General features: G+C 39.9%; 1 protein-coding gene across 2 annotated transcripts in view; it reads left to right on the top strand.

The window, feature by feature from the left end:
• Positions 1-18,852, top strand: part of EXOC4 (exocyst complex component 4) — an 870,987-nt gene that overhangs the window by 664,927 nt on the left and 187,208 nt on the right. For both annotated transcript variants that reach the window (XM_011995827.1, XM_011995828.1), the window contains one exon: positions 17,642-17,778. In XM_011995827.1, coding sequence (XP_011851217.1) covers positions 17,642-17,778 — 137 coding nt within the window. The remainder of the gene's footprint in view (positions 1-17,641; positions 17,779-18,852) is intronic.

Below are 18,852 nucleotides of genomic sequence, written 5' to 3'. Positions count from 1 at the left end.
CTAAGTAACCCACAGTAAGAGGCTGTTGAACAATTTCATTTAACACTTTTGAGTTTCATATTAATTTTATATTTTAAAAAATGCATACTAAATAGCCCAAAGATAAATCATGATAACTGAGTCTTTGTATGTTTTCTTTCCTTTGCTTTTTAAAACATATGACCCTGTCTCTGTTCTCCTCCCCAGTCTAGTGACAGACTTGAGAAAATACAAAACCTGGTTTGGTAGAATGATGACTTCTCAGTCAAAAGCAAAAGCTCCGTTGGGCACAGTGGCTCACACCTATAATCCCAGCGTTTTGGAGGCCCCAGGTATGAGGATTATTTGAGGCAGGAGTTTGAGATCAGCCTGGGCAACATCGTGAGACCCCATCTCTACAAAAAAATTTAGCCATTTGTGGTGGTGTGCACCTGATTGTACTACTGCGCTCCGGCCTAGGTGACAGAGCCCGACCCTGTCTCTAAAAGTAAATGAATAAAAAAAAAAAGCAAAAGTTCTCTGCCTCACCCAAAGTTGAAAACGATCACAACAGTCAAACGTTGTCTTTTGGCATATGTCTCATCAGGTGTAGTCATCTGTGAAACATGTACTCTGTTAATGATACCTCACACCTCTCTCCTAGAGGAAGGTACACAAAAGCCCGTTCACTAACCTGGGGCAGCCAGTCCAGCATGGGATCCACAGAAAATGAGGAAAGTAAGGTCAAAGTAGTGGGTAGGGTGGATGTGTGGGAGGTGGGGTAAGTGTGAAGATTTTAAGTTGATTTTCTTAGAAGACACTGTCCTTTTTTCTGATATTATTTTCCTCCTATTTGGTGTTAAAACATTGCCATTATTTTATGAAAAGAGTGGTAGTATAGATAATCCCGCTTTGTTTTAAGTATTCTAACTTGATAAAATGAAAAGTTGGATCTCTATTGGTCCATTTTTTTTTTCCTGGTTGGTGAAATCTGAGTTTGAAAACTATTGTACATTCTAAGTGTTGGCTGTCTCCTTCCCAGGGTGTAGGTGTTTCCTGTGTGAAGCGATTGTCTCAGAGGGAAACTTAGCAAAGATTTGATATTCTGATTTTTAACCACTAACTGTTCTTGGACTTGGGAGAAAAGCTGCTTCCCTGGGCAATACGTGGGTAGTACTGTTACTGTTCCTTTCATATAAACTTGGGCAGGATGCCACTGAGTTTAATTAGAATGCATTCTAGTGAGTTCCAATATCATATTGGCCTATCTCTTGACAAATTATGTGCTTTGATAACTAAAATCTAGGAAATACAATGACTCATCTCCTAAACTCAGGGAGACAGTTAAATTAAAGCCTAAGGTTACTTTATGGTGGGAAGGCTGGAGATATCACCATGGTTCATAAAGATTATCATAACCTTTTCTTGCAAATGAAGAAAAGGAGAGCAACTTGTTCAACATCTCAAAGTCAGTCAATGTTAAAATTATGTTTGGAGCCCAGGTCTCCTGTTGGCTAGCTATTTGATTTTCGCCCAGTAGTGCATTTTGTTTTACTCAGCATGGAAAAGTTATATAAAGCAGTTAAATTTATTTTTGGAATGAGCTAGAATGCTGGGTTCACAACAACCAGTTTCGTTAAAATCAAGAACTGCTCTGAAAATTCATTAGTTCTTCTCAAGTGTTATTGTCCCTCCCCGTAGGAGGCATATCCAAGCTGAATCTCCACTCCTGAACAAATTTTCCCTTGTGTGTGTACACTGGCACGCTTGCTTGCACACTCTCTCCCTCAAACGGTTCCATATGTTCTGTTTTACTGGAAGCCAAGCTCTCTGCTCATTCTCCTCCTTAGAGGGCCGCAGATCTCACCTCTGAGGTGCACGCGTAACTGAGGCTGAAACAATTTGTAGGGAAACTTGTCAGCAAAATTGATTATTATATGGTGTGAACCACCAAAGACAGGTGAGCCTGCACAGAGCGGAACAAATGTATATGTGGTATGCATCTCCCACTGCATGTAACCGGACTTCTCCTCTGACATGTTGATTGATATATTTGTAGCTCTTCCCTAATGAATCATGCCCCATTATGGGTCATTCGAGCCTCCTGCTGAATAGACCTTACCTTTGCTAGTAAAAGGAATAGTAAATGTTCTCCTCTGTGAATTTTGGGGGTTTATTGGCTCTAAAGGAGTGGCTGAGGACATGTAATCTTTAAAAGGACAAAATAATCACATAAAATGTCTAAATAACATTGCTACATCAAGAGGGGCTTCTGTAACTACAGATGCTTTGCAGCATGACAAACTAGTTGGTGTGGAATGCGAATCTGAGATACGTGAAGAAATGAAAGCATTTCAGACCACCTTTGGTGGCAGCTTGATATCCTGGAGTTCTTTGAAAACCTTTTTCTAGTGTTATACTTGTTCCTTGAAACGGCTTTAAGTGTTAAACTCGTGATAAAATAGGGATGATAATGACTGCTCTACTTTCTCACAATCTGTTTGGATATTGATTGAGATATTTGCAAGTACTCTGAGTTCTGAGGAAGAAGGGTGTTAGGAAATGCTGTGGTGATGTTTTTAGCAGGGCGTGGAAACCTATGCTAAAATAATTTCAGAATGTTAAGTTTGAAGACAGGTTGGATTACTGGCCTGTATCTGTATGACAATCATATGTCCTTCTGGTCTGTCCGTTTGTCTTAGGTACCAGTTCTGAGTGAATTTAGAAGTCAGGGTTTGAGGAATGTGGGATGAGAGAAGAGATCTTGCTGGCCCAAAACTGCCCATGAATTGTCTCTTGGCTGCTGGCATTGGAGTGGTCTGTGCCTCCTGAGGCTGGTCACATAGTATGGTCTACTGATGATCAGGAAGGTCCCGTCTTCATTTGCTGTCCTGACCCCATCCTATCTACTTACTGAGTTACTTCACACCTTTTTTTTCCACCGGTGAATATCTCCAATGGCAGTCTGTCTTCCTACACCACACACTACCTTCACAGCTTCCTGTAAACCTAGTTTTGGCCTCACCAATCCCACCATTGGAACTGTCATCTGAGGAAGGTCACAATAACCTTCTTCCACAAGCAGTCTTCATTCATCTTTACCACACTACACCTGGCATCATGGACTACCTGAAAAGATTGAACTTACTGCTTTTCATCTTTACTGGAAGTAACAAAAAATAGTGGTTAAGATATGGGCTCTGGATTCAGTCTGCCTGGGTTTCAGTCATAACAGTATAAACTGTTTTGCTGTTGTATTCGAGAGCATAGCATAGTAGCAGTGCCTGGCACATAGTAGGTGGTCAATAAATATTGGATGGATTCGCAGATAGGTAAGCAGGCTTATTCTAACATTCACATTTATATTATAATATAAATGCTGTTGATATAATATCTACAGGTATACCCAAAACAAGAGAAAGGAAACAAGAGTGCTTGGGTATTTTACCTTGTAGGGGCTAGAATTGGTTATCTTTGAATATATATCTGTTTGCTATAAGCTCATCTATATTTGTGGCTTTTCATGTCCTTTAACTTTTATATTGCTTCTTGCTATTAATATTTTTCCTTGAGCAAATTACATTTAAAAAAATAACAACTCATATTGCTTAGGTTAAGGAACAGAGTGAAGGGGGGTGTGTGTGTGTGTAGACTGTAGAACAGGGAATCATATTGGGCCTTTTGAGCAGGAAAAGAATATTTGGAAATATACAACTGGGAAGTAAAATTTCTGGGGACATCATTACCTCGAGCGAGTCTTCCCGGGTTGTTCTTTCTTCACTAGAGGATGTGAGTAGGTGGTTTGTTTCTTAAAGGTCAAATGTCCATACATGATCCAAGGAACTCTTATTTTTCTTAGCTTAGCTTTTATCATACTAAGTCATCTCCTCCTCCTCCTCCTCCTCCTCCTCCTTCTTCTTCTTCTTCTTCTTCTTCTCCTCCTCCTCCTTCTTCTTCTTCTTCTTCTTCTTCTCCTCCTCCTCCTTCTTCTTCTTCTTCTTCTTCTTCTTCTTCTTCTTCTTCTTCTTCTTCTTCTTCCTCTTCCTCTTCCTCTTCCTCTTCCTCTTCTTCTTCTTCCTTCTTCTTCTTCTTCTTCCTTCTTCTTCCTTCTTCTTTCTTTTTTTGGTCTATTTTCTACTTCTTTTTTTCTCTGTTGAATCTTCTTTTTTCTCATGATACCACAGTGCAAGCCACCCTAGACCACTTCCAGGGCTTTAGTCAGATGCCTTACTGTGAACTCTCACTTCTCCAGGCCACCCCAGTGTGTCTGCCAAGTCTTCATCGAATACCATTTTCCCGGGGAGGGGGCACAGTATAGGGTGGTAAAGAGAACATCAAACTGGGACTCAAAAGGCCTAGATTCTTCTTTTTCCTTTGAAATCTCATTTCTTTCTTTCTGTTTTGTTTTGTGTTGTTTTTCTGGTGGTTGTTTTTAAGATGTTTCTATTTATCACTGATTTTGAGCAATTCGATTATTTGTGACTTTCTGTAGTTTTTGTTATCTTCCATTTGAGATGTATCGAGCTGCTTGAATCTGTGGCTTATACTTTTCATCAAATTTGGAAAATTTCCAGCCACTATATCTTGTTACATTTTCTCTGCACCCCCCCCACCCCCAGTTGCGTGTATATTAAGCTGCCTGATATTGTTTCTCAGTTTGCTGACTCTCTGTCCTATTTTTTTTTAATCCTTTTTTCTCTGTGTGTTTTATTTTGGATAGTTTCTATTGCTGTGTCTTCCATTTCTGTTTCCGCCATGTTTATATTTTCCATTATGTTTTTAGACATAGGACCCTATTCCTAATAGCTGTTTTAACCTCCTTGTCTATTATCTGTGTCATCCCTGGGTCTGTTTCCCTTAACTGATTTTTACTTCTCCTAATATATTTTCCAACTTATTTCCGTATGCCCGGTAATTTTTTTATTGGATGCTAGACATGCAAGGTTTTTTTTACTTTGTTAAGTGCTGGATTTTGTTATAGTTCTTTAAATATTGTTGAACTTTGGGAACACATTTAAGTTATTTAGAATTATTTTCATCATGTCAGCCTTGCTTCTAGGCTTTATCAGACAGGTCCAGGGCAGCTTTTACTCTGAGGCTAATCTGGCCCCGCTGCTGAGGCAATATTGTTTTGAAGACTACCTGACACCCTATTTATTAGGAGGTTCTTCCACTCTAGCTAGTGGGAAGGAACATGGACCATTCATTGCCCTGTGTGAACTCACAGGATTTGTGAGTTCACAAATTGGATTATTCTGCCTGCTCCATTGAGGTAGTCCTCTCTGGCCTCAGTAGTGTCCTTCACACAGACCAGTACTTAGCCAAAGGTTCTACACAGAAGATCTACAGAGATCTTGTGCTCACACGTGCTCCTTTTTGCACACACGTGCTCCTTTTTGCACACACGTGCTTTCTCTCCCCACCCTCCCCTCTCTTTGTGAAGCTCTCCACTCTTCAGTATTTTGCCACAGTGAACTGTAGCTGCCTTGGTCTTCTAAAACTCCAAATTCTCTGTCTCCTCAACCTTACAAGACTGCCAGGCTCTGTCCGGGTCCCTTCTTCCTGCATTATGACCCAGAAACTCTTCAGCTGGGGCACTCAGAGGGCTCACGTCATTTGTTTTTCATCTCTGGTGTCTGAAACTACTGTTTCCCGTATTTTGTCTGGTTTTCTAATTGCTTAAGGCAGGATTTCAAGCTATTTTATACTGAGATACTTTAATTTTACTTCCCTGCAGAACAAGAGCATTTTCTTCATTATCATTAACGCATTATCAAGATAGCATGATCACTGTCACAATTAGAAAAAGTTTCTAATATCTCCATGTTTCTAATATGTAGTCAATTTTGCATTTTCCCAGATGCATTGTCCCAGAAATGTCCTTTTCAGCTGGTTTGTTCAAACTAGGATTCCATCTAGGACCATAATTGTTATGTGGCTTAAGTCTCTGTAATCCCAAACAGTCACATTTTTTTCTTGACACTGATACAGTGAACGGAACCAGCCAGCCATGCTGTGAAACATTCCATCTTCTGTATTTGATTGCTTCCTCTATTTCCTGTTACTAGAAGTTAATGTCTGAAAGCTTGATTAGATTGAAGTTAAATGTTTTTAGTGAGAATATATCATAGATGATGTTATATTCATATTCTGTCTCATCCATAAACCTGTAAGAACTGGTTTCCTTACATTAATTAGGCCAAGCTCAACCCCTGGATGAGGCTTGTGACCTTTTAATCCCTCCATTGTTGATTTTTGTTGTGGGGAAGTAATTGATGTTCTATAACATTGACCCTATGTGGATGTTCATTTCCACAATTTCTGGTTAACTTTCATTTTGTTTTTTTGTGTTTGTTTGTTTGTTTGCTTTTGAGATGGAGTCTCGCTGTGCCACCCAGTCTGGAGTGCAGTGGCGTGATCTCGGCTCACTGCAACCTCTGCCTCCCGGGTTCAAGTGATTCTCCTGCCTCAGCCTCCTGAGTAGCTGGGACTACAGGTGTGCTCCACCTTGCCTGGCTAATTTTTGTATTTTTAGTAGAGATAGGGTTTCATCATGTTGGCCAGACTGGTCTCAAATTCCTGACCTCAGGCCGTCCACCTGCCTTGGCCTCCCAAAGTGCTGGGATTACAGGGGTGAGCCACTGTGCCTGGCCTCAACTTTCATTTTGTCTTAGTACCAATAGATAACCTTTACCTGAATCAGTTGTTTTATTAGGGGCCACAAAATGATTTTTTTATTTGTATTATTATTTTTTTTTTGAGATGGAGTCTCACTCTGTCGCCAGGCTTGAGTAGTGGTGCAATCATAGCTTACCTGGAACATCTGGACTCAAGTGATTCTCCCACATCAGCCTCGAGTGTAGCAGGGGTTACAGGTACACATCACCACACCCAGCTAATTTTTCTATTTTTTGTAGAGACAGGGTCTTGCCGTGTTGCCTAGACTGGTCTCAAACTCCTGGGCTCAAGCAATTCTGTGCCGGCCTCCCTAAGTGCTGGGATTACAAGTGTGAGCCACCACATCCTGCCTTATTTTGTAATTATATTATTTTTTCTACATTTATTAGCTGGTATTCTTCCTTAAAATAGGACTTTTTGAATTTGGTAATGCTGAAATATAGTTCCTACTGACAAGATAGCACAAATGCATAATTTTTATTTACCAAATTTCAAAGACAGTTCTGTTTTAATAGCCACCTTAAATGGTGACAAATGAGTTTTTTCTGACTTTCTCTCTTCGTTGATTTTTCAGTATGCGTAATCACCTGTAATAATTTATTCTTCTTGATGCACTAATCATCAGCTTTGGCCAGAGGGACTCACAGAGCTGGATTCTAGATTTTGAAGTATCATAAACTATCTATATATTTAATATCTTTGACAGGCCCTTTAATATTTGTTATGGTTCTTTTTTAAGCCAGAGAATTAGACTAGATAACAAGGTTTGCTTTCAGCTCTAGAATTTGGATCCTGAGCTCTGCTACCAAATACTGCCCTGCCTCTGTCCAGCTGCAGAAGACCCTCAGCCTGTCTGTCATTCAGGCCTTTCACAAGCTGGCTCCCCCATCCACTCAACCCTTTCTCCAGATTCCTTGGCAGAAATTCCCTCCTCCAGCCACACTTGTCTCCTAACTGCTACACATGACCAGCTCATCCTTTATCCCCAGCCTTTACTTACACCTTTTCCCTTGCCTGAATACCCTGCCTCTGCCTCTGTAAGTATCCAAACCTCCCCATACTCCAGATCCCAGTTCAGGCTCCCCCAACTTTTTATTCCTGTTCCCTTACCTTGTCTTTTATACTCATTTCCCTCTTCTCTTGGAATATCACTGTTTCCTGTTCTAATTGATGTTTTCCGGAGCAGATTATCATCACCCTGAAAAAAAAAGTCCATGCTTTTTACCAAGAACATTGCTAGGCCCAGTAGAAGTACAGTATCTGCTAATGTCATTGTTATATTTCTATATCTTTTCTAACATGTAACACCTTCTGTTTTGCTGAATAACAGCCTTAAGGTGCTTTTGAAGTGTGCATGGGTGTGTGTGTGTGTGTGTGTGTGTTGGGGAAGGAGGGTGTTGGGGATATTTCTTATAAATGCTAATACTTTCCTATTCATCGATCTATTTCTACCCATATGTAATGGAACCCATTGCATATCAAGAGGTATTGACAACTACCTGTAGAGTTGGGTTGATTTGAAATACGTAAGTCAACAATTACTGCCTTATTATGTAATATTAGCTGGGGAAAGAAAGATGGCCCCTGGATTCATACAGTCTAATTAAGCACAACTGTTGTAGACTTTTTCTCCCTTTATGTTATGTTTTGTTTTGTTTTGAATATGAAATCACAAACCCCCAAATAAGCCTCATAAAGAGACAGCTGTGCCTATAAGATTATGTTCGTCACAGATTTTATTCAACCATAAATGATTTCTACCCAAAATGTTAAAAATATATATTATTGATAATTTATATCACATACATTTTCCATGTTTTTATTGGCAAATAAACTTAATAAGAATAGCTTATGTGAATTCTAAAGGCATATAGTTTTTTTGATTGTCTAAAATTTGACCTCATATTTTTTGTGTAAGCCTATTTCTAAATTCTGCCTCGTTAGCCTGACAAACAGAGCTTCAGAGTTTGTTTGTTATGTAAGTATATTCATGTTTTCTGAAAAGTGAAACTTTTTGAAATTATCTTCTGTACTTGAAGTGGATCATCTAGTGATTAGTGTCATCAGATTGAATTATTTATATTTTCTTGCTGGAAATGAGTGATATTCCAAATGTTCAAGTACTCTGTGTGTGTGTGTATGTATGTATGTCGTAAAAGGACATTCATGACTTGGCTTCTGACTGCCTCTCTGAGCCCTCTCACCTGATCATGCATACATACCCCCCCAACCCCCGCTCCCCTACACACCCCCTTCACCCCAGCCCTGAACAACCGCTTACAGTTCCCTGAATCCCATGCTGTTTCATCTTCATACTGTTCCATCTTCTTGAAGTGCTCTTTTTCCATCTTTGTTCATTCTACAAATTGCAATTATTTATCTTGCAGAAGTCAGTTCAGTTGTACACTCTTCTTTCTCACCTCTCTCTCCCTGTCTTTCACCCCAGTCCAATTAACTCTTTCTTCCTCTGTGCCTCTACCGTACAATATGCAGATGCCCATCAGCACCTAGGACATTTTATTTGTGAACTTATTTTCTTTCTTTTTTTATCTTCATCAAGAATTTCTTATTTATTTATTTATTTATTATTATACTTTAAGTTCTAGGGTACATGTGCACAACATACAGGTTTGTTACATATGTATACATGGGTTGGTTTGCTGCCCCATTAACTCATCATTGACATTAGGTATTTTTTTTAATGCTATCCCTCTCCCATCCCCCCACCCCACGACAGGCCCCAGCGTGTGATGTTCCCCCCCCTGTGTCCAAGTGTTCTCATTGTGTGAACTTACTTTCTTATCCTGCTAGTATCTAAGATTGTTGGAGGGCAAGAATCTTGTCTGGCTTTGTATCTCCTGCAGTTAGGCTAGTGTTTGGCATAGAGAAGGTACTTACTTATTTATCTATTTAATCAATTAGCTAAGTTCCCTGCTGTTTCCCCAAACAACTTCGCATCCTCTCCAGAACAGTTTTCATCTGGTAGTCAGTAGCAGTATTGCCAACAATACTTCTATGTGTTCACATTTTAAAAATATATCGTAAGTAAAAACCATTGTATTAGAATACCAGTATACCTAAGGATTATATTCTCAAAGGTTTTTGAAGAGGTACCTATTTGTAACAATGGTTGTAAATAAATTGTTTAAAATTGAGGCTTAACATGCATTCATGTAACCACCAACCGGATGCCTTTCCCAGTCAATATCCTCCCCACCCCGCTCTAAAAACAAATAACCACTATTCTGATTTGTCTCACCCTATATTAGCTATGCCGGATCTTTACCTTCATATAAATGAGATCGAACAGTATATATCTTTTTGTGACTGGCTACTTTCATTCAGCATTATGTCTGTGATATTTTTCCATGTGAATTCTTTTGTTAACTACTAGCTTGCTCTTTTTCATTGCTCTGTAGCATCTCATTGTATGAATATGTCACAGTTTTATTTATCTACTCTACTGTTGATGGACATTTGGGTTATTTCCAGACTTGGCCTTGAACAAAGTTTTATTTGAGAACCAAACTACAGAGCATAGCATTAGACTTGCTTTTTGTCCTTTCTCTGCCTTCTAATAGGCAACGAATTGATCTTAATATAGAATGTACTTAACTTTACTCATTCAGTTAAGAAAGATTTATTGAGTACCTGTTGTGTGTCAGGTCCTGAATAAGTGTCCCTCCCTTTTGGAATCTCACAGACCACTGGGGAAGGCAGACCCTAAACAAGCCATTATATGTCTTTGCTAAATGTTGTAACAAAGACATAGAAGGTGTTCTAGGTGTTTATAACAGGAAAACCTAATCTGGTATGAGGGTTAGGGAGAATCTTCCCACAGAAAGGATATGTTAGCTGAGACCCGAAAGAGAAACAAAAGTACTGTCGGGAAGGAAGACAAGAACAGCATTGCTGGGTACAAGGTCCGGAAATGGTAATGAAGAATTGAAAGAACCCCCATATAGCTGAATCATAGAGAGGAAAGTAGAAAATGGTAGGAGGTGGGGCTGGAAGGGTAGACAGAAGCCATGTCATGAAGGGCCTTATGAGTTATCTGAGCAACGTGAGTCCTCATCCATTAAAGAGTTTTAATCCCGGCTGGGCGCGGTGGCTCAAGCCTGTAATCCCAGCACTTTGGGAGGCCGAGATGGGCGGATCACGAGGTCAGGAGATCGAGACCATCCTGGCTAACACAGTGAAACCCCGTGTCTACTAAAAAATACAAAAAAAAAACTAGCCGGGCGAGGTGGCGAGCGCCTGTAGTCCCAGCTACTCGGGAGGCTGAGGCAGGAGAATGGCGTAAACCCGGGAGGCGGAGCTTGCAGTGAGCTGAGATCCGGCTACTGCACTCCAGCCTGGGCGACAGAGCGAGACTCCGCCTCAAAAAAACAAAAAACAAAGAGTTTTAATCTCATGAACGGACATAACTTTAAAATTTTTTCTTTTGATGTTAACCTTACAAATTCTGAAGTGCACAAATCTTAAGCACAAAGAATTTTTACATACATTTTTACTAACACAACAGCTATTCCATCAGTATAATACCAGCACCTAGAATGTCCTCTCCTTCGCAGTTAGGACCCTCTCTTAAGGGTAGCTACTATTCTGACTTCTATCACCAGAGGTTACTTTTCCCTGATTTTGAACTACAATAATAACAAAATTGTCCAGTTGCACACCTTTGGGTCAGGCTACTTTGACTCAGCCTAAGATCTGCACAGTTCATCCATGTGTTGCCTGCAGGAGTAGTCTGTCTCTTTCATGACTCTGTAGTTTTCCATTGTATGAGTATACCACAATTTATTTGCCCACTTTATTGATTGACATGAGAATTGCTTTTTTTTTTTTTTTTTTTTGGCTGTTATAAATAAAACGATTAGGCCAGGCACAGTGGCTCATGTCTGTAATACCAGCACTTTGGGAGGCTGGGGTGGGAGGATCATTTGAGTCCAGGAGTTTAAGACCAGCCTGGGCAGCATAGCAAGACTCCATCTCTACCAAAAAAAAGAAATTAGCCTCGTGTGGTGCCCTCTGCCTGTAGTCCCAGCTACTGGAGAGTGAGGCGGGAGGATCGCTGGAGCCCAGGAGCTTGAGATTGCAATGAGCTATGATCACACTACTGAGCTCCAGTCTGACCCCATCTCAGGAAAAAGAAAAAATTAAGCTAGAGCTGCAATAAATAAATAAAATCATTGTGAAGATTTGTGTTCATGTCTTTTGATTGACATGAACACTCATTTCTGTGGGAGGTAGAATTTTCAAAAAGATGACTCTGCGTTCAGGGTGGAGGCTGATTTGGAAGGCACAGAGGTGGCAGTTCCTCAGGCACCAGCTCTTGGATGTACAGCCTTTTGCAAGTCATCTTAGTAAAGAGAGGACACATTCAAAACAGTTTAAACATCACACAAATCAAAGCGTAGATTAAAAAATGGAAAGCATATTTCCTTTTGGCTTCTATCATTACTGTCGTTTTCATAGTTATTATCATTGTTTACAGCCAGCTACAGCTTAGAGCTGATAGTAACTGCAAAGACAATATGATATACAAGTTTTAGTGACTTGTCATTGAATATGCCCCAATAAACAAAACCATTATTGTCATCAAACGTTTGTGAAGCCCCGTTTTTACGAGCTTCTTGTTGTGCCAAACCCTTGTTAACCTCAGTAGGAAACGCATCAGGTTCAAGAGGTGGAAGAAGAGACCCAGAGCCGGCAGAGGAGAGAGGGGGTTTTATTATGGGCTTAATACAGGGGAGAGAGTACAGGGCTGGGCAGGAAAACCACAACCACCCACAAACGTCATGCAGTTTATAGAGCATTTCCACTTACCACCCTCCCACCAACCACCTCCACCTGGCAACCTTAATGTAACCCAAATCTCAGGGCCTCGATCCCCGTATGGCTGGTGTTCCATGAAATCAGCCAGGGGCCTCAGATGTTTATCATAGATAAGGAAGGAATCTCCAGGTTAACCACTCCCAAATTACCTAGCTCGGAACACACATTCAGGTACATTGCCACACAGGATCATTCTAAGGAGATGCTTAAATTATTGCTCTCAGGTGTGCTTGTCCTACACTCCGTGTGTGTGTGTGCGTGCATGCGTGCGCACGCATTTGTGTGATGGTGCTGGAGATGTGTGTCTGAAGCGATAGACATATTTCTCTGACCATACAGAACCTTAGATTCTTAGCAGCATCTCTGATCTATCCTCTCAGGAAGTAAAACAACACAGATACAGAGACTCCATTCGCCAAACTAAAGTTGTTTTGGTGTTGGTTTTGTTTCTGAATTGTGAATTTATTTGTGTCTTAAAACTTTAAAATCAGCACATTTTGAATTGGGAATTTATGTCTTAAAACATTAAAATGAGCACATTCAGTTATATATACATATATAATGAATTGCCATTATAGAAAATAATACAGTCAGGTGAAGTTAAGAGTGCTATTGTGGAAATACCCAAGACTTTCAGCCACAATAAATGTTCAGTCCTTAGAACCATGGAAATTAAGATACAGTGTAGTGGCCGGGCGCAGTGGCTCATGCCTGTAATCCCAGCACTTTGGGAGGCCGAGGCAGTCGGATCATGAGGTCGGGAGATCGAGACCAGCCTGACTAACATGGTGAAACCCCCTCTCTACTGAAAATACAAAAATTAGCCAGTTGTGGTGGCACGCACCTGTAGTCCCAGCTACTTGGGAGGCTGAGGCAGGAGAATCACTTGAACCTGGAAGACGGAGGTTGCAGTGAGCCAAGCACTCCAGCCTGGGCGACAAAGTGAGACTCGGTCTCAAAAAAAAAAAAAAAAAAAAGATACAGTGTAGTAATAAGGAAGCAGTGGTCTGATTTCACCTTACCAAATCAGGCTCTTATCCACTACTACAATTATACTCTAACTCGCTCTTTTCACCCTATTCTGAATGTGTTGTGCATGTGCATTAAATCAATACATGTTTATTGAGCACCTGCAATATGCCAGATACCTTGTGAGGTGTTAGAGGTGTGAAGGTACAGTCACTGATCAACAGGAATTAGCAGCGTAGTGGAAGAGATGGTCAATTGAACCAGTGATTACCAGACTCCAATTAGAGCATGGGCCAAAATGCCAGGGTCCTCTGGTGGCACAGAAGGGGCATTTAAATCAGAGCAGGTAATCTCCAAAGATGAGAGTCATGAGCTAGGAATAGTATTCCAGACACTAAGATGAGGAGGCACAAAGGCACAGAGGCAAAAAGTAGCCTGCTGTAGGCAAGGAGTCACTAGTAATTTAGTGTGATTGGAGCAAAAGATGGGCATGTTCAGAGGAACTGGAGAGAAGCATAGAGGAAAAAATAGTAATAATAATAATAATTTTAATGGACAAAAAAACTTTTAAAAAGAGAGAGAGAAGCCTAGAGGGGTAGGCTGGAGGCAGAACTGAAGATGATTGGTGTTCATGAAAGGGCTGAGAAGGAAGGATCGAGAATTAAGAGGCCTGATCAAGCTCACCCCGTTCACAGTGGTACTCCTCATGTGTCCTCAAGCATGTCATTGGGCCTTAGGGTCCTGATTAGTATGACCAGAGAATTAGGGAGAGTTGTTCCCAAACCGTGAAACACTGTTCCAGTAGATGGGAAAAGATGGACTATGAACAATGGTTTCATTACTTTGATAGTTAAGGGAAGACTGAATACTGCATTGGCCTCTTTAAGACTCCTCATGACTCTAGCATATTAAAGGTTTCTGAAGTCATCCAGTAAAAACACCACTTCAGTTTTCTTTAATTCAGTATTTTCCAAATTATGTGGACTGGGAGCCGATTTTCTGTAACAGGATATTCGTATCATGAGGCAGAGCCCCATTCTGGCAAACAGTGGACTAGTTCTCAAAAGTACAATCATCTTTATTCATTCACTAATTAAATTTTTTTAAGTGCAGAACCAAACAACGGGTTCACTTTATACTTTAGATTACCAGCGTATCCCTGTAATAAACTTTAGGTGCTTATTTTCCACAGCAATATTTTTTTTATTACATCAACTGTCCTGGGATTTATCTTTTCTTTTCTCATTTTTCATGTCATGCATAGACTTTATTACCTGGTAATAAGTTGCAAGAAATGTGAATTGAGTTGTTTCTAAGCAAATATCAATCATTTATGATTTGTTTAATAGAAATTATAATGAAGAAAACCAGGGTTTTGCTTATTATGAAGTCATTATAGTCAACATTAGCAAATCCCAAAATTAATAATGTGTCAGTAAATCATTTGCATTGCTAAAGAGATCAAATAAATAAAAACAGGATTGACCGTGTTAGAAATTTGATATTTTCAACATTTATCTGTCAGAGCCACTGATTTGGAAATTGTTATAAATTCTTGAAAAATGGAAACTTTTTTCCCTGTAAAAATACCCATCATTTGGCAAAATACAGTGTCATTTTTCTTGAAGAGAATGTAGTGATTGATTATCCAGAGTGCTACCATGACAAGGTAAACCAACCAAATAGCTGGAAAATTGTATGTAATCATATAGCATCACAGAGGCTCTGTGTTGAGCACAACCATTAGAATTAAACCATGGCATCTAATCATTCCCTGCTGGTACTTCCTGTTCATCCCCAAAACCTTGACCTCCAGTGGATATGCAGAGGTGTTCGCAGTCATCCCTTCCCCTCCAAATGCTGTCAGCACAATTCTAGTCAGCTGAAAGCTCTGCAGTAAATACAAACCAAACCCAAACCAACCAAGGAGATTTCAAAATGCCAAGGTGTCTGTGTCTAACATCCCTCACATATATGGCATTCGGAGATTTATTCTGTGTATTAACATTATTAGTCTAGTTTCTTTTATTAATAGTATTGTCCTGAAAATCCTGAGAGATTATAAACAACTGAGGGAAGAGAAGGATGGGAGATGGACAAAAAGAAAAGTGGAATGCTGATCCCTCTTGAGAGGCTGATAATCTATTCAGGAAGAGGAAATACACTTGAGATGCCTTGAGGGCCGTTACACAGTATTCGTCCAGTGTGAAAGCGCCAGTACACAAATTGAATGCATGAGTCATGGGGGCCAACAGAGTAAAGGAGCAATCCAATTATCCTTGGCTATTAGAGAACTAAATTGAGTCATAAGAAAGGAAAGGGCTACCCAAACCTACCCCAGAGATGGTCATCAATAGCATACTTGGGAGTAGAACCAGGCCCTTTCTCCCAATAATCAGAGGGATCTCCTCATGCTCGTCTTCCCTGCAATGTTTTAGATTTTAAACAGGCTTTGTTAGGATGGCTGAACTTCAGTCTCCTTTGTTAATTGCTGCCCACATGTTGTAGGATATCTTGTGTTCTGAATCAGGATGAGGATTTTAAATTCTTCCTAGTGTAGGGACGTGTAGCCAGGCAGAATCAATTCCTGTCACTCACACACAAATACAGAGGAATGGGATTATGGATCAGGGTGAAGCTGCAGTGCTTTAATCTTAAAATCAATACAGAAAAGGAAGTTGAACTTGTGGGGATTCTATAGAGACTGTAATTTGGCTTCCTATAAGGTTTGCCTTACAGAATATAAGTGCTCCTTGCTTTTCACCTTCTGATTATTTTACTGGGGTGGGAAAAATGAGAGGAAGGGGAAAGATGACAAGAAACTTCTACCACCAAATCTTGAATAAGCATGCAAGTGTAACTCATAATTCAAGCTAATCCCCCACTGTGTTGAGAAGAGCTATACACCTTTGTTTAATCTTTTGATTTTTAGGAAATAATTAGCCAAAACCCTGTACCCCATCATCTGTATTTAAGCATAATAAAAATGCCTTTGATTTCTTCATAGTTCACTGTCAAGACTGGAAGAGTATTTTTTAAAGCTTACTTTTATGGCTAAGCTTATCATAGCCTATGTAATTTTATATAAATATAAAATCAACAAGCCAGTTACTGACTGAAGGATTCCAAGCTGCTAAGCATGAGATTAATATTTACCCCAGTGTAATTCTGCTTCTCTTGAAAGAGGCATGAACTAATGGTTTAAACAACTAAGTCTTTTCTTAATCAAAGATTTAGAATTTGTTGACTATGTGTCTTTTTCAGATATAACACTGATTTGCTGCACAATTCTGTTGGCGTCCAGCTTTAAGATGGGCTTATTTTTCCTTTCGGATAGTTTTTTAATTCAGTTTTAAAATATGTCTGAGTGTGTTTAGACCCTGCGCCTACAGTGGTGACAGCAATATGAAACACTGTAATCTCGTGAGAAAATGCACTGTGGGCAGCAGAACTCTGGTCTGGCTCTGAGGCAGAGTGGTATAGTTAGAAGAGCAAAGCCTGGAGCTCCTTCTTTGTTTACTTCATCTTCCTAAGCTTGTTTCGTCATCTTTAAACTGGGGATGATTATAGGATACACCTGATAGGTAGGGGTGTTGAGAGAATTAAAGGAAATAAAATATACAAAGTGCTTATCATTGTACTTTGCACTTGTAAGAACTCTATAAATGTTCATGATTATCATGATTATTATGTGAGTCTCAAGTGAGATAACATATGCTGTGTATGTGAAAACATTCTACAAGCTGTAAAACACAATACAAATGTTAGTTGTTATTCTGAATAGATTGATGGTTTTGAAACTTTTAAAATAAATCATGGAAGGTTTTTTCTTTGTGCTGCCTGTGATAGGTTCCTAATCTCAAAGAGCCTTGGAGTGATGAATCAGGCTCCAGCTGAATATGCATTTTCTGTCTTAAAAGCCAGAGTTATCTTGTGAGTGTCAAGAATTCCATGATATCAACTTGAAAATCCCTATTCTGTGTCCTTCCAGAGAAAACACTTGCTCAGGTCTTGGGAAGACCAGTGCTGTGTAAGATTCTTATTTGGTTGTTGTTTTGAGTTCATATTTCAAAATGTCACATTCTTCCAGGAAAGCTCAGATACCTTAAATTATGACATACTTGGAGTTGTCCTTCCTTGTCCTACACATTACTTGACTACAGAAATCTCATATCCTCTCTTTGTTGTTCATTTCCAGAGCACAATCATTGTGGAGAAGACAGTGCAAGACCTCCTGAACCTGATGCATGACTTGAGTGCATATTCAGATCAATTCCTCAACATGGTGTGCGTGAAGCTCCAGGAGTACAAGGACACCTGCACTGCAGCTTACAGGTATAGCTTCTGTTAGGAGCTAAGCAAAGTAACGTTTGAGCCTGAGGGTGGTTCTGATTGGTGAAATTGCCTTAATAGCCTAATTTTCAAAAGGGTCATCTCTGAGTTTGTCAAGAGATGAGAACATCCATCATGGAAATAGTCTCCTAGACCTTTGTGTAGTCGGAACAACAGAGAGAATGAAAGTGATGAAGGGACAGAGCCACTAGGACTGCCATTGAGTGGCTCGGATTATGTGTCAGCCTTGATGTTCATGAAAACCTGGAATGATAAGATCATGTTCCTCACGGAAATTCCAGATCTTGGTTAGTCTATCTTATGGTTAAAAAGATCCTTAAAATAGAGCAATTTGAAACTCTTAATCTTTAATAGAATTTCTTTTTAATTAAAAATATATTCTGGCTGGGCACGGTGGCTCACGCCTGTAATCCCAGCACTTTGGGAGGCCAAAGTGGGCGGATCACGAGGTCAGGAGATTGAGACCATCCTGGCTAACATGGTGAAACCCCGTCTCTACTAAAAATACAAAAAATTAGCCGGGCAATGCCGCAGGCGCTTGTAGTCCCAGCTACTCTGGAGGCTGAGGCAGGAGAATGGTGTGAACCTGGGAGGCAGAGCTTGCAGTGAGCTGAGATCGTGCCACTGCATTCCAGTCTGGGCGACAGAGCGAGACTCCGTCTCAAAAAAAAAAAATATATATATATATATATATTCTTCCTGACATTTAATTTGTAGCATTCCTACTGTCACAAAAGAACAGTTACCCCTGTTTTCAGCATCAGTAGCAATGAAAAACCATTGTTATGAACTTGAAAACCATTAGTTATCCCTCTGATTTCCTTCCCTAGGTTCAAAAAAATCTCTCTGGGCTTGTGGAAAAGATCATAGCAATTCTCTATGAAAGCTTATAATAGGAACAAATTACGGTCTGGTTCACAATACGTGAAACAATTAGAGAAGAAAAGAATGTATAATAAAATACTAAATTTTGTGTGCTCTTTATTGAAGACTAGATAGGTGAAGTGCACTACGTAATCAGGCGTTGCTTGTATAATATGGACTGTGAGGGCAGAG

Source organism: Mandrillus leucophaeus, unplaced genomic scaffold (assembly GCF_000951045.1).
Source record: "Mandrillus leucophaeus isolate KB7577 unplaced genomic scaffold, Mleu.le_1.0 Scaffold5, whole genome shotgun sequence".
Classification (NCBI taxonomy): Eukaryota; Metazoa; Chordata; class Mammalia; order Primates; family Cercopithecidae; genus Mandrillus; species Mandrillus leucophaeus.
This window is presented reverse-complemented; position numbering and strand designations above follow the sequence as displayed.